The sequence below is a fragment of the Balearica regulorum genome, chromosome 2, assembly GCF_011004875.1.
Source record: "Balearica regulorum gibbericeps isolate bBalReg1 chromosome 2, bBalReg1.pri, whole genome shotgun sequence".
Classification (NCBI taxonomy): domain Eukaryota; kingdom Metazoa; phylum Chordata; class Aves; order Gruiformes; family Gruidae; genus Balearica; species Balearica regulorum.
Window position 1 is genome coordinate 9,078,485 of NC_046185.1, and position 24,846 is coordinate 9,103,330.

The 24,846-nt window shown below is 38.8% G+C and overlaps 1 protein-coding gene across 1 annotated transcript in view; it reads right to left on the bottom strand.

The window, feature by feature from the left end:
- Nucleotides 1-24,846, bottom strand: part of TG (thyroglobulin) — a 170,703-nt gene that overhangs the window by 99,674 nt on the left and 46,183 nt on the right. Inside the window, exons 22-35 of the mRNA XM_075743291.1 lie at nucleotides 21,615-21,764; nucleotides 19,312-19,482; nucleotides 15,583-15,702; nucleotides 13,664-13,779; nucleotides 12,935-13,043; nucleotides 11,527-11,724; nucleotides 9,617-9,784; nucleotides 9,003-9,068; nucleotides 8,222-8,302; nucleotides 6,014-6,151; nucleotides 4,758-4,934; nucleotides 3,678-3,789; nucleotides 3,067-3,146; nucleotides 1,037-1,180 (exon numbers count right to left, since the gene is read on the bottom strand). Of these exons, the coding sequence (XP_075599406.1) occupies nucleotides 1,037-1,180; nucleotides 3,067-3,146; nucleotides 3,678-3,789; nucleotides 4,758-4,934; nucleotides 6,014-6,151; nucleotides 8,222-8,302; nucleotides 9,003-9,068; nucleotides 9,617-9,784; nucleotides 11,527-11,724; nucleotides 12,935-13,043; nucleotides 13,664-13,779; nucleotides 15,583-15,702; nucleotides 19,312-19,482; nucleotides 21,615-21,764 (1,830 nt within the window). The remainder of the gene's footprint in view (nucleotides 1-1,036; nucleotides 1,181-3,066; nucleotides 3,147-3,677; nucleotides 3,790-4,757; nucleotides 4,935-6,013; nucleotides 6,152-8,221; nucleotides 8,303-9,002; nucleotides 9,069-9,616; nucleotides 9,785-11,526; nucleotides 11,725-12,934; nucleotides 13,044-13,663; nucleotides 13,780-15,582; nucleotides 15,703-19,311; nucleotides 19,483-21,614; nucleotides 21,765-24,846) is intronic.

The window sequence follows — 24,846 nt, forward strand, 5'->3', positions numbered from 1 at the left end:
ATTTCAGACACTTCCGGTGTGAATGAGGGTTTTCTTTAAGTTTACCAACAGTGTATTCCCAAGATATCTGATTTAGCTCTACACAATTTTAACTGGATTATCTTCATATCACATGCACTGGACAGCATATACCCACACTTCATGCCTCCCCTCTCCACTCAGATATCAGTCCTTCTCTACTCTGCAAGAACTAAGGGAGTTTAAAAGCAGGAAATTTATTCATTTTTTTTCCCCAATTCTGTCAACATCACCAGACCTGCTCCCATGGGACCTCACTGCTCTCAGTGGAGTTCAGTAAGTTTCTGCCCATGTAGACTTAATAACAGGCTATTGTCCCATGAAGGGGGATACAGTCAGTCAGGAATTTGTTTTCCTTATTGTTTCAGTTATGTTAAATCAAATCTTAACAAAGTAGAACTAGATCCACCCAGAAGGAGTGTGAGAGATGACAAACCCATTGAAATTTTTCAAGAAAGTAATGGAGCCTTTGTTTTGCTATGGAAAAGAAAATTCACTTTAACTAGGAGTGGTTTTGATTCCTCTTGAGGAGATAACCTAACCTCTGATAAGTTCTCTTCTGTTTAAACACATGATGGCTTCTTACTGCTTGAAGAATACAGTGCTGCCTTGGAATTTGGTCTTGGCCCTTTCACAGCCAAAAGTGAATTTTAAAGTCAGAGTCCAGATATGTTTTGTCTCACTGCACAATCCTGGTCAGGACATCATTATTTTTTTCTCACTTCTTGGCTTGATGTGGATGCATAACTTCAAAAGGTTTGGTTTTGTTGCGGAATTTAAAATTGCCGCAGTTCTCCCATACAATCTAAGAAATTAAATAATACCTCTTTAAGGTATTTCTGTTCCTTTTCTGTTAAAATGGAGATTAAATTGCACATACTTGTCTGCCTTGTCTATTTGTGATCCTTGCAAATGTGTTCTCCATCTGAAAGTTGAAGCTTCTGTACACTGAAGCTAAATAATAAACTTCAATGTGCAGAAACCAGTCGGAAAGGCCGTGTGCTTGGCCACCACTTACCAGGCTTTTGGTACCAGCCGAACGGGTGTATTCTGACTTCAGCACCTGGTGCACTACAATTTGAAATCTGCCAAGCACTTCGTGTTTCCTCAGCACACGTCTGGATGCCTAGGCTGTTCAGAGTCAGGCACATGATCTTTCCACCTGCCAGGGAAATACGTGGTTATAGAAAGGATGAGGAAAATTTTCCTCTTCTAGACAGTATTTTGAGGAAAATGAATACAGCACGGTTCCACATTTAAAAGGAATTCCACTGACTTAGAAATCAAAGGAGGGAAATACTTAAAATGGGCCAAATCTTACTGTTGTTGAAAAGAGCGTTGAAAAATTGCAATGAATTCAATGTGAGGGAAGGTGGATAACCAACATTATAACCCGCTAAGGTCTCTAGGAGTATTTCCACTGATCAGGTATTCTTCTTTGAGCAAGCAGCCCTTTCTGGTTAATGCAATCCTGGAAATTAAAAATCTGCATGTATGTTGAAACATGGCCCCTGCTTACATCAAGATAAAAATTCTGCTTTTCAAAGACCTAGTGCAAATATTTCTGTATGTGAACAAAATGGAGGGCTTGAAACACAGCTAGCAATTTCATTGAAGATTTATCCTAGCTCATGTTAAAATCACTACTGAAAGTTCTCTTGACTGTATGAATGCCAGGACTGGATGTCTGAAATGCCACAGATAATAAATATTAATCAGATAAACTAAGAGGTGTCAGTTTTGCATGTTCAATGCTTTAAAATCCTTAATTTATTTTAGAGCTATTTAAAGAAACTTAAAGTCATATTCAGTTAAGACTTTAAATTTCATATGGTCACAGGGAGGTATGAAAACTGTCAACTATTTTTGATTTGCCCAGTAATTCCAATCTAAACTACATTGGATTAATTTTCCAAGCTACTCATTTCTGAGTGAGCGAAAATTTTGTCTGCTCAACAAAAAAGGGAAAAAAAAATATATATTTATGAAGTGTTCAAAATTCCCAAATGAATTGTAAAACCAGCACATCCTAATAGCCTCAGGGAGAGTTGATTAGCACATGACACTTCTGAAAACAAGGCTGGCCATTTTAGTAGCTGACATCTGAATTTGGAATAAAATATTAAAAACTATTTTATTGACTTTGACCTGGATGGCATCCAATTTTAAACACCTGCTAAAGACTTTCTTTTAAACAGAGCGTTTCCTTTACAGCCAGTGGAGAGAAAGAAAATTATATCCAGAACAGGATCCAGTTAACCAAAGCTCTTAATTATCCTATAGTTGCGTCTATACATCCCTCTGCTGACTATAGAGGGAGCATAGGCTGACAACACCCCTTAACTTAGCCATCTCAGGTGAGTAAAATATGTTTGTTTGACATTATAATATCTTTCAAGTCACGAATATTTTTAAAGATCTGAATTCCTTAGACTAACAGAAATGCTACTCGAGATGTCTTATGTAGCTAAACCACTAAGGAGCAGAAGATAGGCAATCTCTATCCCCAACCGATCTTCCTCAAGTAAAAGACTAAAGTTTGGGAGCAGAGAAATTCAGACATCAAAGAAAGTGAAAAGGCTATGCTGCCCCAAAGTATCCATGGACATTATGTGCTTAACATGCATTTAATTTCAGTAACATTTAGGCTTCTAAGTCCCTTAGGCTTTAAAAAAATGAAACATGCAATCAAAAATTTAAAAAAAAAAAAAAAATCACAAAAAGAGGTCAACCAACATTTTGGAAAAGAGGCTGATAAATGAGAAGTAACAATTCCCTGGAGTTTTATCAGTTTGAATGTCATACTGTTAGAACTGCAGCCTCTTAGGGACTCATTCTCATGAAGTTTTTTTAATAATTTCTGAGATGTGGAGCATGTCATTGGACTGAACTTCTAGAAATGCTTATGATTACTCAAAAGGCACTAAAGAGAGTTGTGTAAGATCTGCAAGGGCTTTTAAAGTACCCTTCACAGCAAAAGAACAGTAAAATTTGTAATAATAAAGGAAGATTGAAATTATTTTTCAAATAAAAATTGTGACAAAATACCTGATTGCTGGGAGCCATTAAAAAAGCCAAATCCTGTGCAACAGGGGTCAACATCACACCAACGCTCACACTCAAAAAAGCTGGGAAAGGAAAAATATCATTACTTTTATTATCAGTAGTAATCTGCCTCTGCCATGGAGAAGGGAAGAGAGGATACTGCATAGAGGAGACACCAAGAACCTTTCACGATAAGACCATCTCATGGTTCTTCATACTGCATCGACACTTCCATACATTTTCCATTTGTAGATGAAATTACGTTCTATCAGTACACATCTACCAGACTACATCTAAGAAGTTAGACTTGTATTTTGATGTCTGCCCTAAAAATATCAGCTTATATTAATTTGGTGTATTATTGTCAAGAGATTTAACTGGGCAGTCAGCAATTTAATAGAATTTATATATCATTACTAATTATATATATTATTATTCATAACTCAATTATAAATTTCCTTTAATTCATATGCTTTTTTTTTCTTTGTTAAATATTCTCAAATAATGCTTTTCTTGGATCAATACGTCTGATCCCCTTCATCTGCGTAACAGGGCCTTGGTATTCCAGGTATGATTAAAATTCCAGTAAAAACAAAGGAAGAGACATGTCCTACCCATCTGAAACAGCTATTCTGCTCATGTCAGTCTTATTCCTTACTGATATCCCAGTTACTTTCTGGAATGGTACACGTGTGTAGAAGCTCTTCACAGAACTTTTTAGAGTGACTGGAAGGAAAAAGAAAAACAAAATTGGAAAAATCATCTTAACATTGCAATTTATATATACTGGTCAAGTAATCACATGGTAAGGATAAAGTATATGTTTCTACGCTACAATGGTCTTGATCAATCCAAAGGTAATTTTTACATTATCACAGTAAACTTTTGACAGTTAAGCCTGAAGATGAACAAAAATCCAGCAAGTGAAGGTTCTAAAAACTTATCAAAAAGTACATCACCAAGGAAAGACCTCTAACCCAGGGCTTCTGAGACCTGTATTGATATTACTCCTTCCTCAAGGTCCACAAACTGGGCAACAACTCCAGATTGGAAGCCTCCAGCATACTCATGCATTAGTCAGCTTGTGCTGCACTTTGAGCTCCCCCAAAAGACACAATTTAATAGTTTTGTTCGGTTCTACATTTTTCACAGCAAAAGTATATGTTCCTGTACAGTGATAACAGGCGTGTTTGTTCAGCTTTCTCACATGAGCTCTGTGAGAAAATCATCGAACTTCCCAAGCATTCAAAGAGCAGAGGTTAAAATCCCCATGTCTATAACTCCAAATTTGCTAAAAACTAAATAATAAAACAAAATATTACACTCAACAATTTTCAGTTCTTGCATTGCTTAACTACAATGGAAATTTTAATGGTTGAAAATGGGATTAGTGACATTCCCATTTTACCCACATTATAAAAGGATCTAAGACCTGGTATACAAATTATTTGAGCTACCCTTGGCATCTCCGAATTGGGAATAACTGGGATAAAGAGTGGAACTCATGGTTAATATCTTTCCATTCTGAATGGAAAATGAAAACATACCCAGAATAGCCTGACTTTCTTTTGCCCCATCACATCCCAGGACTCATTCATACATTCAGATTTTTAATCTCAGAATCAAGAGCCAAAACACTAGTTTGCATTATCAGGGTTAGAGCACACATTATACATCCAAATCCCCAAACTTGCCTATTTTACGATACAATGTCTGTGGTTGCTGGGGTAGCACAGTTTGACAGTTTTCCGGTATTTGATCGATGCTGCCATCACAAATCTGTGCCTCTGGGTAGAGGGTGCACACAAAGTATACGTCTGTGGTGTTTTGAAAATCTGCCATTCGACAAAACTCATCTTCTTCTGCACAACCTAGGAAATAACATTACTAAGAGTTACCCACACAAGGGTTTCTTCCCCTGTCTAATCCTCTTCATATCTTCAACACACTTAAAGCTACCCATCAGCAAACAACTAAAAGTGACAATATCAATATTGTTCTATTATGGTGCATGAGGAACAGGGACAGATTCTGTTTCTAGTGACACTGAAGAGCAGGCTTACCTGGAGAGTGCAGAAAAGAAGCTAAGAAAAGTACATTCCCCAGCTGTGACAAGCATTAGCCTAGTGTATTGGCGTCACTAACACTGCGATTCATAAAGATCTCTCTCTTTCTTTTCGGTAAATTTGACAAACAAACTGTATAATCATAAAAGAACTCTGCATCAGTCATGGGTCTCTTACTTTAAGGAATAAAAAGGACAATAAAGTCTACAATGTCTTAGGAAGTTTTTTCAAAATATAAATAACTTTGCTAGAATCAACTGTTCAAGCCATTTGCTTGTAGCAATTTGCACTGATATTTGCCCTGGGGTAATAATGCACCTTCAGAAAAGAAATAAAGCTGTCAAACCCATTTCTTAATTAATGTAGCAATGTCTTGTGTAAATATGTACGTCAATGCTTAATTTTAAACAGGCATAGGTCAACCAACCTCTTACAGTGATCTTCCTGCACTGTTTAGTGCTCTCAGTTCTGCCTTCCTGGTAGTCAGAGCTAGAAAGTCTTCTCCATTTATCACATCAAAATATACATTATCATTAAACCCAAATGTCTGAATTTTACCTTCTTCTTTTATAATTATGTCATTTATCTATTTGGAGGGGTACATTTCAAGAACAGCGGACTATTGCCTAAACTGTATCTTCTATTTCTCTTGCCCATAAGAGGGATACCCTGATGGTGAATGATGAGTACGCTTTCTGCCAGAGTAGACAAAGATTGTAAGGAAGAAACAGGTGGCCCCATTAGCAACTTCCATGAAAATTTTGTGGGTTTTCCCCCCAAAAAAATCAAGTTCAGAGTTTCTACTCATCATGATTATAATACCTGTTAAAATATGTTAATTAATTATTATTCCCCACAGAATAACAGTCTCCAAGATGTCTTACGTGTGAGACACCAAAGCACAGCTTCCTCTGCTGAGTACTTCTGCCTGAAGACCCAGTACTGCTGGTAAGGGAGAGAATAGTTCTGGTCACTTCGTATCCGGCTGCTGTCCATTAGGTAGAAAAGATCCTTTGTGGAATCTGAGATTCAAACAAACAAACAAACAAACTGCTCGAACCCACCAAAAAACCTAACTATGATCTGGAATAAATTAAATTTATTTATAAATAAAATTCTGCCTTTCACAGTAAAACAGCTGCAACCATTTTGTAGGGCTAGCATACACTAAAGGCTGCTTTTAACAACGGAATTGTCCACCCACAGTTATTGATGTTTGTGTGGACAACGCATCCTCACTGAGCTGCACTGCACAATATAGCACTGTCAGATTATTTCCACCACCCAAAAACTAGGTGAAAATCACAGCTCCTAAAAATAAGAAAGTTCTCTGTACTCTGTCACGCAACGCATCAGCCTAACAATGAAGTATAGTGCCTCAGAGGATATTTACAATACCTTAATCAATTTAGTTTTATTAATCCAAAATACAGCATTTTCCTTATATCCCCTTGGGAAGATTTTACACCTCTCAATGTTAAAAGTTTTCTTAAAAAGCTTAATACCTATTTCAGTCATTTAACCTTATTTATCCTAGTTTATGCTCCCACAGACCACATTAAATAACTTCCATCTGTCACCTGTCTGTGATCTTTAGACATGTGCATAACGCTTTATATCTCCTGAGCTCCCTCTGAAACAATCACAGCTATTTCAGGTTGTTTTCAAATTCATCCCTTTAAATAAGGGTCCAAGTAAAATATTGAAAGAAATGGACACTCTTCACTGATCTCTTACAAATTTCTTCATAAACACCTTTTTATTTATCAAATGCCATCAGCAGGTCTCATCCCCAGTTACTCCAATATTGTGAGAGATTCTGTTGTTTAATCTTATGTGCTCTGAAACAGCCAGATAAAAATGAAAATAGGAAAGTAAAGACACGCTGATGATTGCAGTTGAAATGCTGAAGCAGCTACTGACAGGCTGGGAGTGCACAATAGCTTTGAATTTTCTGTCAGAAAATAGACAACATAATGTTATCGTGTGCTTTAAGGATGATGATCAAGTAATAAAAGCTACAGAGCTTTTCATTACTTGACATTTTCCCAAACGTATCCATAACTCTTTTGAAAAGGTGATTCATAAGTCTTGTTAGCTCTCAAGACTTAACTTCAACCTTCAGTTGCTCTTGAAACAGTTTGTGTCCTGACTAAGGGATGGAGGAAGAAACCACATTCCTTGCATAACTTCAGGTTTTAATGATATCATCAGACAAAGCGAGGTAAATGGAGAACCCTGAGGGCTGCACTCATGCCTTGGCAGGAAAACACCCAATGTATTAAGTGCAGGTTTTTTCTCATTTTTCAGTCTAGACTTTAAAATATCATTAATTGTATAGGAGCGCCACTAGGGAAATGGGCATTTTGTTTTACCTTCCTTTCAAATTACATAAGCAAAATCAGCAATTCACTTCATGTTAGGATTTTACATGTATTAAATCACATGCTCAGGTATTCATTCAGGTCGTTCAACAAAGATTACAGTTCATTAGACATGAGCCAAAGTCCTCTTAACAGGATGCACTGCTCTCTTTCTCTTAGGATTATGGTGGTGAAGGCCCAAAGGAATTCTAGCAACTTATTACAAATTATTTTAGATATATACATGACTTAGTATAATGAAGAGCAGACCCTGGAATAATAAAGGAGCTAGAGAACTTCACAGGTCTCTCACTTTTGTCATGCATGGAAGAAACACTTGTGATTGCAGTTTCATCCTGAGTTCCTCCAAGCATCATCAGGCTAAGGTTTTGATTCCTGAGTTCATGCAAATTTTTTTCCCAGCCAAATAATATTTCCTGAGTCTTTACAGTTCAGTAAGCCTGAAAGAACAAGCTTTCACAGAACATTTTAACACTTTCATTTCCAGCCTGGCCTGGGAAGGTAAAAACAATAAAGACAGGCAGCTCACATTTCGAATGTCTTTCTCAAAAACTGTATCAGACTTCCCATCTAAGATAAATCCTCTGGACTTCACGATACCTCTATCACTATGATACATACATGGCAATATATGATATTATCTGGTTAAACTCTGCACCCCCCTCTGCTATCTTCTGCTGCCTTCTCTGTCAGCCCTTACTGTAATACCTGATAATGTTAGATCTTTCTCTGTCTTCAAAGCCGTAGCATCGCACGCAGAGGTTTTAGTTCTAGTGACCATATCGGAGCCTGGAACACAACAGGAATTAACGAGCATAGTAATTCCCTTTATCTTTCTTCCACAAGACAAGATCATCCTTAAAGTCCACCATTTAGGAAAACTCCTGAGGTAGTTCCACCAACTGACAAATCAAAAATGAGTACAACCCTGTACATATAACTCTGGGAAAAACCTAAACCAAAATGCGCTGATTGGAGCATGAAAGCAAATGCCATATCCCCAATCACTACTCACTCAGCATCGGTGCTCTGGAGGCTGTGTGCGTTTATAAAGCAGCGTCACAAATCATTTGTGCAGGTCCTGCACGTAGGTTGCAACATTCAGAAAGTAAACTTGCAAAACCAGCAATGCTAATAAAAGTACTCCAATAAAAGTAACCAATCTAGTTACATATAACATGCCAAATTATTATGGTACCTGGACACTGATGGGCCAAAGGTAAGTGTCTCCATGATACCATTTTTCACAGCTATTAGAAGTTATAAAGTATATTCTCAGACACAAGAATTTACCCAAATTTCATGAAATTGACAGTAGCAGAATTACTCCGGATTACACCCATCCCTGCCAGAAAAGACTTTCGAATAGTGTCTCAATTTGGACAGTATAAAATAAAGTGAGAACGATACTTCCATCAAAGAAAACACACCTGCCACTGTCCTACCGTTCATCATAAGTTTTCGTAACAACTTCTGAGAGATAACTCACCTCTCCACAGATAGACTTGCTGAAAGGTAGTAAAATTTCTTTCTGACTCTTCTGCCAACTTAGAAGCTAATAAAGAAAAAAGTTTATTAGAATAGGTCCTCAAATTAAACATGTAGTATTGAAATGCTCAGAAATTGCATTAAAAGCACATCACTAGACTATGCATCAGCTTATTTACAATGCAAGACCCTAAGGAAGAAAGTCCCAGGTGTCCTGGTGCTATCTGGGTCCAAGGTACTCTGTTTACTCTGTTTTCCATCATTGCTTTTTCTGTGCAGCTCAGGTAATCTATCTTTTTGCACTTGCTCCAGAGTTTACCTTTCTTTCAGATTATCAGCTTGAATCTGCCTGAATTAAATACTGGAAGTATTACAGGGTAACATACTAAACCCAACACAACCTTGACTTTCATTAATGTTCACACAGTAAAACATGAGAGGTCCATCTATCTAACGAGGCATCCAATTAGAGAATTCTTATTCTCTTGTGGTTGTACAGATATGGATCTACTTGAGAAAAAAGCACTGAAGTACCAGAGCAGACTGGTGAAAAAGGCAGAGTCTATAGGAGATTTAAAGAAAAGGAATGTAAATTGAGATAATTCATTGACATACTTCCACTGAACACTTTCCCTCCTATGGTGAAGGAAAACATCTTCTCTTTTTCATCATAGCTCACACCTTTACATATCCCATCTATGACAGATGTTGGTGCTGGACTCCAGCTATTTGCATTGCAGATCAGCACGTCTGGGTAGCTCATCAAACTACACAAAATGGTACCTAGGTTCAGGCAAAGAGAGAGTTGTATCACTCCAATAATGCTGTGCACTTACACAGAGCTTTTCACCCCAGCATCCCAGTACTTTTTCTCTACATGCCAGCTGAATCTGCGTCACTGACATAGATATCCTGTAGTACTGCTAACCCCCCCAAAAAAAAAAGAAAACAGAAGAAAAGAAAATCAGAGCCATACGTTCAAATTGGAGTACTAAAGTTAGCTATTCATACCTAAACCAAACATTTGTAGCCTACTTTTCAAAGATTTCAAGCACGTACCATTACCACCTAATAAAATACTACTATTATCTGATAATACCCAACAGTGTTCTCAGCACTTTATAACACCACGGAGACATATTCAACCCTTTGGCAGTCTTACAATCTCAGGCTCTGAACCAAGAAAGCACTTATATTTTTACGGGGATGGTTTCCTGGATTGGTGCCTCATTTCAGTCAGTCCAGGCCCGAGTCTCCCCTAGCATTGCGGCGTGAGTCGGGGGACCAGCACACTTAAGGACAGGTGTTCTGGTGTCAGTCTGTTACAATAATGTCTAGACAATGCTCAGGGTCTTACAATACCCTCTCTGTTTGTTTTTTTTAATAATTTTTATGGACTGGCTATACAAGATATTGAATGTGTTACTTTTTTTTAAAATATAATTCTAGTCTAAGTAATGCATTTATCAGTATTATTGATCCAAATAGGTCATTCCCACTAAATAGAAAGCTCTAACACATCCACACCCCCTTCTATGCTCACGAGTACAAGGAACCCAAAAATTTGATGGTAAATATAGAGAGAAATGGACTTTACAAGATTACCTAGAATATTTTGATGCAAAAAAAAAAAAAAAAAAAAAAAAAGACATGCCAAAACCTAAAATAATTTCCTGGAAAAATTTGCTTGACAAGTTCCAGAGAGAAAGTTTTCTCAAATCCAGGATCAGTTTCCACTCAAAACTAGAGAAGTGCTTCCCACATAGCAGCCAGTAGCACATGTCTGAACTTGTAAAAGCCCGCCTTTAAAAACTTGAGACATTTCAATTAGAACTTCACATTTCCTATAGGAAATGGACCTCCAACAGGAAAGTTGATCCCACGTGAGCTCAAAAAGAAACTACAAAAAGCAGGCACTGACATTAAGTGCCTAAATTTGCTGGCAGAAATCTGGGTTCTGCCTAAGTCCCACCTCTGCCAGACTCCATCCATCCCACTCCCACCTACTGTCCTAGCTGGACACCCAAACTTAGGAGATTATAGCATTCCTGCACACAATAATATAATATAATGCCCTGCTTAGCATCCTCTTTTCCTGCTCCAAAAAGGGACATGATTTACATTTGCACTACAAGCACTCTGGAGCCATCATCTTAATTCCCCCATCAGCTGAAAGGCACCAACTTCTGGCAACTGAGCTGCGTTACGTAAGGAGAGGGGCTGGTTTAGAATGATTTATCCCACCAGATACGGATGTCTAAAGCAGGTCAAAAGAATTATCCTTTCAAAATGCCTATTTGTCTCCGAGAGCAGCTTGCCGCCTCAGGTCTTTATCTCCACTGCTCCAGGCCATGTCTTGGGCATTACTCAAATTCTGCCTACACTGCAAAATGTCCGTGATGGAGAGGCAAGCTGTTGATATGCTGGTATGATGTAGAGGCAGGTGTATTGTGTCCAAAAATGAGTTCTACCCAGTTAGTGTTCATTTTCTACTGCTGATTTTTTTTTTTACAGTTAGACAATACCTCCATCAAGCGCAATCTGACTCAAGATGAAGCCATCACAGCAAGAGTCCCTGCTGCAGGTCTGCCGACAGAAGAGCTGCGCATCAGTCAGAGATGCGCTAGCTGCTGAGAGCACCACGGAGCGATACACGCCAGAAAGCGTATTCTGAAAACTTGTCCTTTCAAAGGTCTTGAGTCCAGATGAGTTAAATTCTTGTCCTAGGCAGACAGAACAGGAAAGAAATGTTCAAAAGAGGAGATGAGATGCTTTCGGATTGCCTGCAGGCTGGAGCTGGTTGAAAGTTTTACGGTTAAAAACCCAACCTTAACAGTCCCTTTCTGGACTTTGAGTTTCCAATGCAAGATAAGATCATCAAACGGTTTGGTGCAGTTATACCTGGGCAGTTGGTTAGAATGTACTGCCAGGGTAGGAAAACCAGTCCACTGTACCAGCAAAGAGCTCCTAAATCGATGTAGGCAGTAAGGCTGGTAAAATTCCACTTTCAAGCACTATATTAATAACTCCCAGGTATAAATGAAACAAACTTATCTCATTAAAAGTAAACTGTGTAATGTGGCCAGCATAACTACATCTGCAAGTAAGGCTTCTGCTGACTAGACACATATGCAAGAGGACAGGATTCATAATTAGCAATATCAACAGAAATCTAGAGTAGATCTGGTGTCAACAAGATTACGTTGATTGCAACAAGCTCAGGGGACTTGTATTTTTTCAGGTGAGACTTAGCTATTTATTTTTGTTCTTATTAATAAATGGTGACTCAAAGGTTTGGATAGAAGTAAAAAGATATCAGTAACAACAGAAAGTTTTGACTCAAACCCTGCAGCATTCTGCATTTGGTTGTCTTGTTTCAAATTTGGCATGAGCCTTAAAGTTGGACACACATTGGGTGGGATATGCAGTGGTATCCATTACATTTAGGAAAAAAAAAAAATATTAGTTCATTTGAATCACTTTGAGATTCATTGGAGAGCATGTTATTTCTTGGCTGGTATATCAGTAGGACAACTCACAATCACAATTAATGTAAACTGTTAAATTAAGTACAAGCTGGTCATTAATAATGGCTTATATATTCAAATAACAAACTGCTTAATAAAGAGAAATCATAGTACAACAGAAGAGAATAGAATAATACATTTGATAGAATTTGAGTTTTTGAGGGACCATCTGCTAGAGAAAGCCATCAAAATGGCTTACAAAAGCTGTAATCCTAATTTCTAGGGAACGAGACATGAAGAGAAGGTTTGCTGAGGTTTCTGGGCTATCACTAAATGTTAAGCTCTGAAAAGTACTGTGTCTTCATGAACAAAGATGTTCCCCACATTTAGTTATGATCCCATATAGAAGTAACTGCAAGCCTGGGCACAGCAGTCTAACATTAAATGAGTGATTTGCATCTGGTACCTCTCTTCAAATAAACCATCACCGCATCTCCCTCTGGATTCCTGACATGAAGCAGGCAGCTGAGACTACCGATGCTGGTGGCAGCGGGGTTCCCCAAAACACCTTGCACCTGAGACAGAAAACAGGCATGCACAATAAATACAACCTAACTGATTTCCTCTCCTAAAACACATTTTTCTTATTCAGAAACTCAGGGGGAGGAATTAGCACACACGGTTTATAACCACCACAGCTCCACGTGCCCCAGTGTGGACATTTTTTATTCTATCAAACTGAGATCTTGACTCTGCAATGCCACATTACTGCGTTTAAAAGCAGCGAATAGGAAGATGTTACAGTGCTAAAGAGCACATGATGCAAACCCTGGACCAGAGGAAGGGACTGAGAAATGATGACTGTTTCAAGTGATCTAATTACCAACCTGGAGACTTCTAGTTTGGACTACCCTGATGAAGCCCCTCTTTTAAATTAACCTGATTTCCAGACTGCGGGAGCTCATCATGTTTTAAGACCAAAAGTTCTGTGTAAAACACTGAGGCATTCAGATGTCACTTTTGGGAACATTTGGGTGTAGTTTCTTTACCAGCTTGCAGGAATTTATTACTGCCTCAGTGAAGAGCAACGTCCAAGGGGTCAGGTAACAGGCTGTATTCTGTGAATACCTTCTACTTTTATATTGAACCTACAGTACGATGATAAGCACATATTTTTAAACAGCATCATTTTTACCAATCCAGAGGTGGTGCAGTTGAAGTTGACTTCAGCAGCGCTGTATAATTCACACAGAACTTCAGCACCATCAGGAGTTACAGTGGCAAAACCACATGTGTCTTCCCTCTCACAGCCTGAAAAACAGAAAAGAAACCTTCGGTTTCCTAACATTTCGTGTGCAAAATTTCTACTACAAATTCCACTGTTCACTGCCATTTACCTCATTTTTCATACCTCCATCAGACTGCAAGCACATAAATTTTATCAGCCAGAAGAACTTTAGTATTGAACTATTTCAGGAGAGGGCTAGGTTTTTAAATTAATGCAAAAAGTTGTTTGGACATTCATCACCTGATGATACGAACATCTGGATTAGTTCTAACCACCCACCCAACTATTTAATGTCTGCTGGATAATTTTGCCTGAGGCTGGCAGGGATGACTCTCATGAACCACTTCGCCAGCACATCACATCTGCCTGATACAGTAACTCCATGGTAAACAGGTTGTGACAAATATCAGAGTGATAGGAAGGAGGGAAACATCAAATTCTTCAGTTGTGCCGGCCACCTCTGCAGTAATCACCTGGCCAGCGTAAGGGAGCAAGCAGCCATCCCCCTCCAGATTTGGGAGTGGCTGAAAATCCTTCTGCCCTTACACACACCACTAACTTGCTCCCACAGCTCTGCCCCTAGAACAGGAGGTGAAATTGTTTCCAAATGTCTTTAGTATAAAATCAACCAGTTTAGATCAAAACATCATCAGAAATGTAAGCTAAGCTGTCTGATTTTGTAGGGAAGCAGAAAGGAAAGGTTAACCCTTACCCTTCAGTGAGCACCCCAGCAGTAATATTTTGTAGTAGTGCTGCCATTTGACAGTGGATGTAACTTATAATGAAAATATAGGCCATGTGCACCAAATCAGATTGCTTGTCACAGGGGCATCTTTTCCTCCCTGAGTTCAGTCCCACAGTTCTCTCAGCTCAGCGTCTTGCTTTTGAAGGTCTCTGGTTCCAGAGGAAGGTACAAGAAACCTTACAGCATACAGCTAGGGGATGACCTGGTGCAGGAAAATCATTCTAGTAACACATATTTGATGGTTGGACTTGATGATCTTAGAGGTCTTTTCCAACCTTAAAGATTTTATGATTCTATATAAGGCTCCACCTATTCACTTCTTAGCACAAGAGATGACTGCTCCAGCTAGTCCACACTATGTATCACACAAAGCCACTGACTCTGTCAGACTTCTATGATGTCTGCCCTACAAACAGGGTGGTTTTATTTTGAAGGTAACCCCTCTGCCTCTCGTCACAAGTCTGAGCGTTAGGAGACAGAAGGTGAGACTGATTCAAAGCACCCTGAAAGCAGTGCAGTCATTCCCCTTGGTTGTACATGACACTGAATCAGTATAAACCAGCAAACATGATGTATCCAGATGTAATAGAGTACATACACTGTGTGGGTCAGCAGAGGAATATCTCTGCACTCCTTATAATATCCTTCTGACATAAGCAAGGATGATTATTCCTCTTTTATGTGCCAATCAGGTAATTTGGGAAGACGTGAAAGCTTGGTTTTCACATGTCCTAAACACCTAATCCTTCTTCTGTCTGCACATCTGAAAAGTCTGATGAATCTTTCCTGGTCTGAATCTCAGGTTTCATCCATATTGCAAAGTATACCAACTGGCTTTAAAGTCACATGACTTGTCTGAAATGGTATGCAAAGTCAGAAGACTTCTTTCTGAAAGAAAGACCAATCTCTTCCCTGAACCAAGGTCACCAAAAGTTGTAAATATCTTGCAGTGAATTGGTGCTGAACTGCAAAGCACATAGTTCATCTAGGAACTTAACTATAAGCTCATCATATAAAAAGATTACTTTTTTTCCATTATGGTTTGTGTTGTCTCCACAGATTTTCTGAGAATTTTCCTCACCTGAAATACACTGAAAAGCTGGACTTTGCAGGTCTCCCCCAAATGACTGAGACTGAAGAATTTGCGCTTCTGACCCATAAATCAGTCTGGAGGCAGGAACTCTCTCAAATTTTCTAAGCACTAAAAAAAAACAACCAAAAAACAAACCAGTCAGGTCCTATTATCAGTTTCCATGCTGCAGAGAGACAGAGCCTTTAGAAAATAAAAATTCACGAGTTCTGTAGGGAGTAAGGTTTGCTCATTATATGATGTACCATCACCCCACAGACAATGCAGGAGACAGCTGGACTGAGGATATAATTTCTATTCTGCAAAAACCAAAAAAAGTATCACAAGATCTTTTAAAAACAGTTAGCCAGAAGTGGGCTGAGAGTTTATGTTCAAGTGAGACTTCTCTTCCCACAGCAGACTGGCCATCTCCCATTACTTGTTCATGGCGCAGAACCAACTATTGAGTCAACGGGGGAACCGACTTTCTGCAAAACAGCCACTGAAACAAGAGCCAGCTCCAACAGAACTTGGCTAAAAAGGAAATCTAGGAGACCTATTTCTTGTGCATAGGAGCACACCACCACTGATCTCCACCGACTTGAGGCTCAGTGATCAATCCAAGGCATGTCCCGCAGGCTCCTTTTTGACTCCTTCATTCAACATTTAACTCCAGACTGTCACATTACTTACCAAAACTTTTAATCTACTTCCTCTGAATTGGACCCACTTCACCTGAGTGCAAGGAAGTGTGACGACCAGCTCTGTTCACAGACTGGGAAAAGCTTGTGGGGTCTAGAGATGTTAAACCCAAAGGTCCCTCAATGGGACGAGGAATCCAAATTAAGCTCCAGAAGGTTTGTCGCTGGGTGCGCCCTGAAGAAGATTATAGTCTAGTGAAGGGACACACGGTGGCGGCACCACCACGCTGCTCAGGTTGCTACTATCTGTATTACAAAGGGGTTTTGTACAGTGTGTCCACCAGTTGATATACTATCTTTCAGTGAGCACAGTATATTAAGGAGAAGAACATGGTGACTTAGCATCACCTCTGTGTTGACCAGACTTGTCCTCTACATGCCCCAAACAAACGGAAAACTCTGGCTCATTGCAGTCAATGCATGGCCTAGACCTACAAACGCCAAGGAGCAGGAGCCCTGGTCTGACCTCAGCTCCTGGAAGAGCTGGAGGTTCAGCTTTTCTCTCCCCTGCACACACGGGCAGAGTCGAGCAGGAGGGTCCCAGGCCCCTCTCCCTGAAATGTCTGGATAAACCACAAAATAAAAGTCAGGGATAAGTTCTTAAAATAGTCATTTGTACTCTTACAGCAAAACAGTAGGGACCAAATCAGAAGCAAATGTCCACTGTTGTCAGGACTGAGTCAGCAGGTGCTTTTGATAAAACCAGCATTTCTGCTCAGAAAAAATATGATGGCTAGCCAAACACTTAACACACACACACAGACACACAAAATTAAAAAAAATTCTTGCATTCCAGCTAGGCTGGGGAGAGGGATGAATAATGTGTAAACAGAGGTGGAAGGTTTTTTTCCTTCCCAGAAATACAGGACACCAAAATATAAGTATTAATTTAATTCTGCACTAAACTGAATTCCTTCTACATCTGCAACTTGCAGTGATGGCTGGTTAAAAACAGAATTCAGGTATTTTCATAAAACTAAAAAGTAGCATTTTTATGTTGTTTGCTGTCCTCATTTCTAATGCAAAATTGAAAATAAAAAATGACATTTTAAAATATTTTTCTTTACTTATGTGTGTGTTTTTTGTTTGGTTGTTGGTTTGGGTTTTTTTCCCTAATTCTGGCTTCATCCCACCCCTCCATTTCTCTGCAATAATATGGGAGAAAATATAGAAGAGCTAGAAAGTGTAATGAAACATTAAACTGAAAACATTGCAAAACTAATAGAAAAATTGGGGGGTTAATTCTTGAATTTTGTTTTTTTTTTTAATATAAAGAAAGGGAAAAAATTGCATTCACAAAGCAACTCTGTCAAAGAAAAAAGTACAATGAAAAATATTGTACCAGCTCACATTTTCATGAACTTGTTAGTTTACATTTTCACATTGCCCTCTTCTCAACAGAAATACAACTACTAAAGTGTTTCACAGGCTCAGTGCATAGCAGAAATTCTCATCTTACTAGAGAGTAAAGCTCTAGCTCCCATCCCTTTTACTGCAATAAATGTTAATCGTGGCTGAAAATATAACAAGAGAGAGAACAATAAGAACGAGCATGGATTGTTACAGCTTATTATTATGCATTCATACAAGGAAATTCTTCCTCCCACTGAAGACTCAAAAACCAAAGAATATTTGGATTATTTATTGCAATCACAAGCCTCCTATCAAAGCAAGATCAGTCTTCAGACCCTGCTGTCTTGCTGCATGCTGAATTCAGTTAAGGGGAGTAGAAGGGGTAGGAGGAAAAGTAAAAATAGAGATAATCAGTTTTACTTTTATATAATGCTTTCTGGAAATGCAGATTGATATTTAAAAGAAAAAAAAAAGAAATTAAATTATTTAAAAAAAAAACCAACAAAAAACCAACAAAACAAACAAACAAAACCAAAAAAACAAAACAAAACAAAAAACCACCAAAAAACCCCCAAAAGAACAGCCAGACTTCTTGGGTGTTCCTTTTTGTTGTTTTTCTAAACCCTAAATTGTCAACACTTATAACTATTTATTTGTAGTGAACTCTTCTAGCATGATCCACAAAAATACACACAGATATCTACAACCGCTCCGTCCTGGACAGTGTCAGAAAAGCTTTTGCAGGAGGGCTCAAGGTAAGTCAATAACAGGAGGATTAAGCTGCTGTGAGGTCTCTGCCCAGAGAAACATCCCAGTTACCCCATGACTGAGAGCAACAGAGGCTAACACCTCGTGTTCATAACTCAATGAGTCTCTGAGTATGCTCAGTGGAAAAAAAACAGCTATTTTAACTGAAGATAGTTTTGCAACCTCTTCACAACCAAGGGCTTTCACTGATCACACTTGTCATAAGACATTGCTTAATTCAGAGCACACCATGACATCAGTTTCTAAACTGAATGTTCCATTAAATTTGATACCAATCATATGATGAATAATAAAAACTTGTGGAAAACTATTTTTGGGCAAGGCAAAAGCTTTGGGGCTGAGAAGCATAATTAGACCTTATTGCAGGCAGTTTGAAGACTGTTTGATGGATGACTTTTTTTTTCAAATTATTCATCCTTGAGAACTGGCATTTCACAACTGTGTTCAAGCAGAAATAAGTTCCCCCAGCTTGCAGGGATATGTTCACCAAGTCAGATACCATACAGCTGGAGCCCAGAGGGTGACGTTATGCCACAGCTGTGAGGTCATTGCCAAACACAGTCTATTTCACATGAACACACCGATGAGTGATAATTTTATAAAGAAATTCATCATTCTGCTTCTTTCCCATTAGCCCTCTCATTATTCTTTCAGGTTTCCAAGCAGAGGACAGTAGATCAACATACATCAAAAGCTGTCAGCCATCTGAGACCGCAAGAAACCTGCTTTTCTCTCTTCCCTTACAGGAAATGACTTCTCCAAAGTAGTAAAAAAATACAAAATTAAGGAGGGATGTGGCTTAAGGCAGAGGCCACAACTATGGGAAAGTGAATCCCCATAAGCTGTGATGAGTCTCTTCAGAAAGACTTTTCACTTATGTGGGGTCAAAACATATCTAAAATATTCCTCTGACACTTACCTAGGCACTGGTAGTCTGTAAGGAGATCATCTGTTTCAGTCCAGTCCAGTACTGCTCCAAAGCTATCGACACAGAAGGATTTATTACTGTCGGGGTCTTGCTGGGAAGGTCTGTACTGGCCCTCTTCATCACACTGCAGACCCTGCTCATTGCTTTGACAGTATGTGATACCTGTTACAATTAAACAAGAAAAGAAAAAAAGGTTCTTTGATAATGCTGTCATTGGGTTTCACAGAATGATTCTGGTTAGAAGGGACCTTTGGAAGTTGTTTTGTCCAACACCCCTGCTCAAGCAGGGCCACCTTGACCCAGTTGCCCAGGACCACATCCAGATGGCTTTTGAACATCCCTAAGGTTGGAGACCCCCAACCTCCCTGAGCAACCTGTGCCAGTGCTGAGCCACCCTCACAGTAAAAAAGTGTTTCCTGATGTTTAGTGGGAACCTCCTGTGTTTCAGTTTGTGCCCATTGCCTCTGGTCCTGTCAATGCAGTAGGACAATGTTTCAATGCTGTAGGACAAAAGTGCTCTAAGTACAGCAGAGACTTCACTGGAAAGTAATCTGTAATTTGCATTGTGTTTTATGCTTTAAAACATGGTAGTCTCACTGCTTTGTTGTTACTGCAATTCATATTCCAAACATTTTTAGGATTCTCTGCCACAAATCAGATCCCACTTATGCTAGGTACTGTAAAGCAAAGAAGTACAGAGAAGGAACTATTTCCCTACAGGTTTGTTCAGTGCCTGCTGCAAAGGTTCCATGAAATGTCATGAACCACAGCACAAGAGCCATCACATCGATTTGTTATTTGTTGCCCTCCCCCTTCTTATGTTAAATTCTCCCTTTCAGTAGGAAAGAAAAGGTCTTTGCACTCTATTCTTAAAGAATGAAGAGCTTTGATTTTAATTTGCAGCATTTTACCCAACTACTTAACAATTTTACTGATTTAAAAATCCTTGGAAACCAGGTATCTGGGCTTCCACAGAGAAAGAAATCTGGAAATTTGACCAACATCAAAGGCAGCAGCAGAGAATCCCAGGTGGACTAAGCTTGACAGGTTAACCACCTTGATGCCCTCCTCCTGAGATGCTGCTGAAGCAAACAAGGCTTATCTATGTGCGAAGAAACCACCAGAGTTTAGTCTGACATATCAAGATGTAGCAACATCAGCATTGTTTGAATTCAATGCACCCAGCCAGGAGCTAAAGTAGTTTAGGAAATGCTTGTCATGCCTCTGGGAGCAAAACAAGGTAAGCAGCATAGAGAACACATCAGCCCTGCCATTTTCCTGCACTGTGTTTGTGAATCCATACTTTCCTTTTTTTATCTGGCAGTTAATTGGGCAAACTCATCAGACTTTATAAGGAGACAGCAGGAAAGGGAAAGGGAAAGAGAAAGGGAAAGGGAGATAAATGTGTACAACATGGCCCTTTGTAAAGGGCTGACACTCAGACAAGGTGGAAACCAGGTAGAGAGTAAGTTTAGTTGCAGGCACTTGAAATCAAGAAAACTGCAAGTGCAGTAAAAAAACCCCGAAACCTAAGGATTATTCCTTTTAAGCACAGGAGTCCAATACCTACACCAGGAACACACATGGAAATGAAGAATGACAACTTCAGCCAAAAGCTAATTGATGTCAGGTTGCATTACAATAAACCTGGGGTGTTTTTTTTATATCCCACCTAAGAGATTAAACAGGTTGAAACAGAACAAAGCAGTTGCTATACCCACCAATACTGCCAAGAACCCCATTCTTACTACTCGCTTTTATTTTTATCCATGAGCTAATGCTGCAGACAAAGCTGAATTTGGATTTAAGTGATTTTCTTTATGGAACTGCATGCAAAAATAAGTCATTTAAACTGAATACACCAACTTTAGGGAACATATCGGTAATTGTTTTGTGAGAAGCATTTGTATTTGCAGGGGAAAGAGCTGCACAAAGACAAGCCTACTTTAGTATTCATGAAAGTGACAATAAGTGAAGTATGTAAAATGTTTCTCACTGATGCTGAGTACCCAGATATCATTCCTGAGGTCAGTGAACATGTCTCAAGGAACCACAACATCCTAGATGAGACTGAGCACTTGTTTCTCACACATTTTTTGTGAAAACACCAGACAACATGGTCTGTCTTTGGAAAATGTCTTTGAACATACGCAGAAGAGATCATACCCACCCAAAAAAACCCAGAGGGAGGGTCTTTTTTTTTTTTTTTTTAACTCACAGATTGAAAAAAAAAAATCCATTCATTGTTTGAAGCTAGAATACAAAGGGTAAGGGAAGAAATGAGTTCAACTTACAGTGATCAGCGCTGAATGCCCCATAGGAGTTGGTAGTTTTGCCCACAGGACACTTGATACAAGAGGAACGTCCTGTCTGATGCTGATAGTAGCCAAAAGGGCAGGGAATGCATTCCTCATTCTGGAAATGACTGCCCGGAGGACAAACAACTGCAAAGAGAACAACCACCTTATTAGTCTCCTTATTAGAATCCAACCAGTTCAGGCATTAGCATACATATGTGTAGGTACAGAACCATAGGATGATTTGGGTTGGAAGGGACCTCAAAGATCATCTAGTTCCAACCCCCCTGCCATGGGCAGGGACACCCTCCACTAGACCAGGTTGCCCAAAGGCCCATCCAACCTGGCCTTGAACACTTCCAGGGAGGGGGCATCCACAGCTTCTCTGGGAAACCTGCTCCACTGCCTCATCATCCTCATAGAGAAGAATTTCTTCCTAATATCTAATCTAAATCTACCCTCCTTCAGGTTAAGGCCATTTCCCCTTGTCCTATCACTACATACCCTTGTATATTTAGGTATGTATACATATATATATGTACATATACATATAAATATATATATCACACTGGTAGGCTTGCCATAAGCTTCAAGCTCTTAATATACATATTTCTAAGTGGGATAATGCAAGAAAATGCTCCCTAAATATTCATTAATCTCACCAATGGCTGGAATATAGACCATCATCATCTTTTCTCAGATCACACTAAAAATGTTCTTGAGTTAGTGCACATCAAGCTCTTTGGAAATGCCAAGTCCAGGCCTGATTTCCATTTGTCAAATCCATTTGTAATAAGATAATGCACTTTGTGGATAGGTTGTGAAAGAAAACAAAGAAATAAAAGCTACAAACAGAGTAACTTCTACAAACACTACAGACAGAAACAGGAAGACTCCTGGGAGTAGGAACTCCAAAAACATCATCCAGAAACCCACCATATGGTAACCCTTTCATTCAGAATTCCTGGTAATGAAATTTTTGGTAAGCACTTCCAAACTAAACAGAAATGGCTGGATTAAAAGTTACTAGTTGTGCATATGACAACCCAAATACCAACCAAAAAAAATATTCTTAGTCTGTATATATATAATTTTCAGAACAAACAAGGAGTAATATTTCCACCTGACCTGTTGCATATTACAAAGAAAATTCTTTGTCTTCTGGGAGATCATGAAATACTGTCTTTTCCTTCCAGATTATTCGAATGAACATTAAAGCAGAAGAGTTGCAGACACATTTGCAGGACAATACCTTTACTTGTTATTTCACAGCTGCTTTCCAGATGTAGAGTTCCTTCAAAACACTATCAAATGTATATTTTGGGACTTTGACAATGTGCAAATCTTCATTTCTGTTTTTGCCCTATGTCTTGACAGCAGTTTAAGCTTTTATGAGAGACAAGCAGTAATGGAAAATTGGCCATCCCCACTACAACTCATATGATGAATTGCTGTTCTGGCCAACACACTGGAATGTAAATTAATTAAACTTATAGGAGCATCTAAATTATAATAGACTAAAAAGACATATAGTCTAAAAATGATCATATCTTCCTTCATCTGTTCTAAATGATCTAATGGGAAAGTCTAGGATGACACAACTCTGAGACTGAAAGTTTCCTCCCAAGTACGTATCAATGCAATTGCTCTAGGTATAACACATATCTAAAACGAATTACAGAACCAAAAAATCCTGGATCAGACATAATTCTCCTTTTTCATGCATATTATTTAATACACAAGAGTGTCTGATAGATTTTAAAGACATTTTCCAACACATGCAGAAAGAATCATACTCTTGGCAAATGAACAATAGTAGAAATTGAAATGAGTAATCCATGCCTAAATTGAAGACAAAATGGAAAGGATGAAGGAGACTAATTAAGCAATTAAAGTTTAAAAAGGAACAAATTAAGCTTTTCAAAGCATCTTCCTTTTTTTTTGTAGTTACAGTCATTATGTGGAAATAACGTCTGTGTCTCCAACCACATTTCAAGCAAATAAAATTGCCTTTTGCCTCACACATTAGATTCAAAAAAGGGCACAAAGAACAGCAAAAAATGTTGGTGCAGTTGTATGTTTTCTAGACGCTATAACTCTTGAAGGCACGTGTCATTTCAGCTATAGGTTACACTTGACACAATCACAGAGAGGTTAAGTTTAAGTCTAGAAGTCAGACAAACCATCATATTGTACTTCTTTCAAGCTTTAACATTCATATGTTTTAACAATGTAGGAAACTAGACAACAGCCTTGAGTCAAAATCTCAGAGCTAAGCGTTAGCACTGGGCCCAAAATTTGTGTTCCTAGAATAGGAAACAATAAATAAAATAATAAACTAAAATTTAAATTTAAACACCCAGATTGAATCCCTTGCTCCTGCACATCAGATTTGTAACCTGGCCTCACTTCTAACCAGACTTGGGCTTCTGTGTACCAGGGGAACAACATGCTTTGTAGCAATTTCCAGGCTAAAGAACAACTCACTGAGGAAACACAAGGCAACTCTGCTCAGGGGTTCACAGGAGCCTCCTTTTGCTAAAGACCAGCTCTCACTGCACTAAACATGCTTAAAGACTTATAACACCTGATCGTTACTCAATGTTTGCACTTCTCTTTCCTCCCTCCAGGATAGCAGAAAACTTCGGGATATCAGATCCCTGATCCAGATTATTACAAATGAAGCTTGGAGCTGCCAGCTCAGCTATAAGTCTAGCAATTTGATTTGGGTTATGCTCTGCTCAAAGCAACTCTGACAGAATTGCTTTATATAAAAACATATAATAAAACAAATATAACTCACAAACAGTCTTCGGGCTTTCTCCTGAAATAAATGGGGGGAAAGGGGTTGAGTTCATAAAGCTACCTTCTGGACAGTTTCCAACTCTCTTCTTTTTGACTCTCACCTTAGCAAAGAAAGTGGGTTTTGTCCCTTTAAAATTTAGCTAAAATAAAACTGTTACCTCAGACTCTTAAGGAATTCTATTCATAAATAGCTGTGGGGTAAAGTAACTCAGTATAAGACTGAGACAAAGAAAAAATGTCACAGAAGAAAACGTAACACATGATAAATGTTATTGTCCTGGTTTCAGCTGAGATAGAATTAATTCTCTTTCTAGTAGCTGGTATAGTGCTGTGTTTTGGATTTAGGGTGAGAATAATGTTGATAACACACTGATATTTTTAGCTGTTGCTGGGTAGTTGCAGTGCCTACACAAAGTCAAGGACT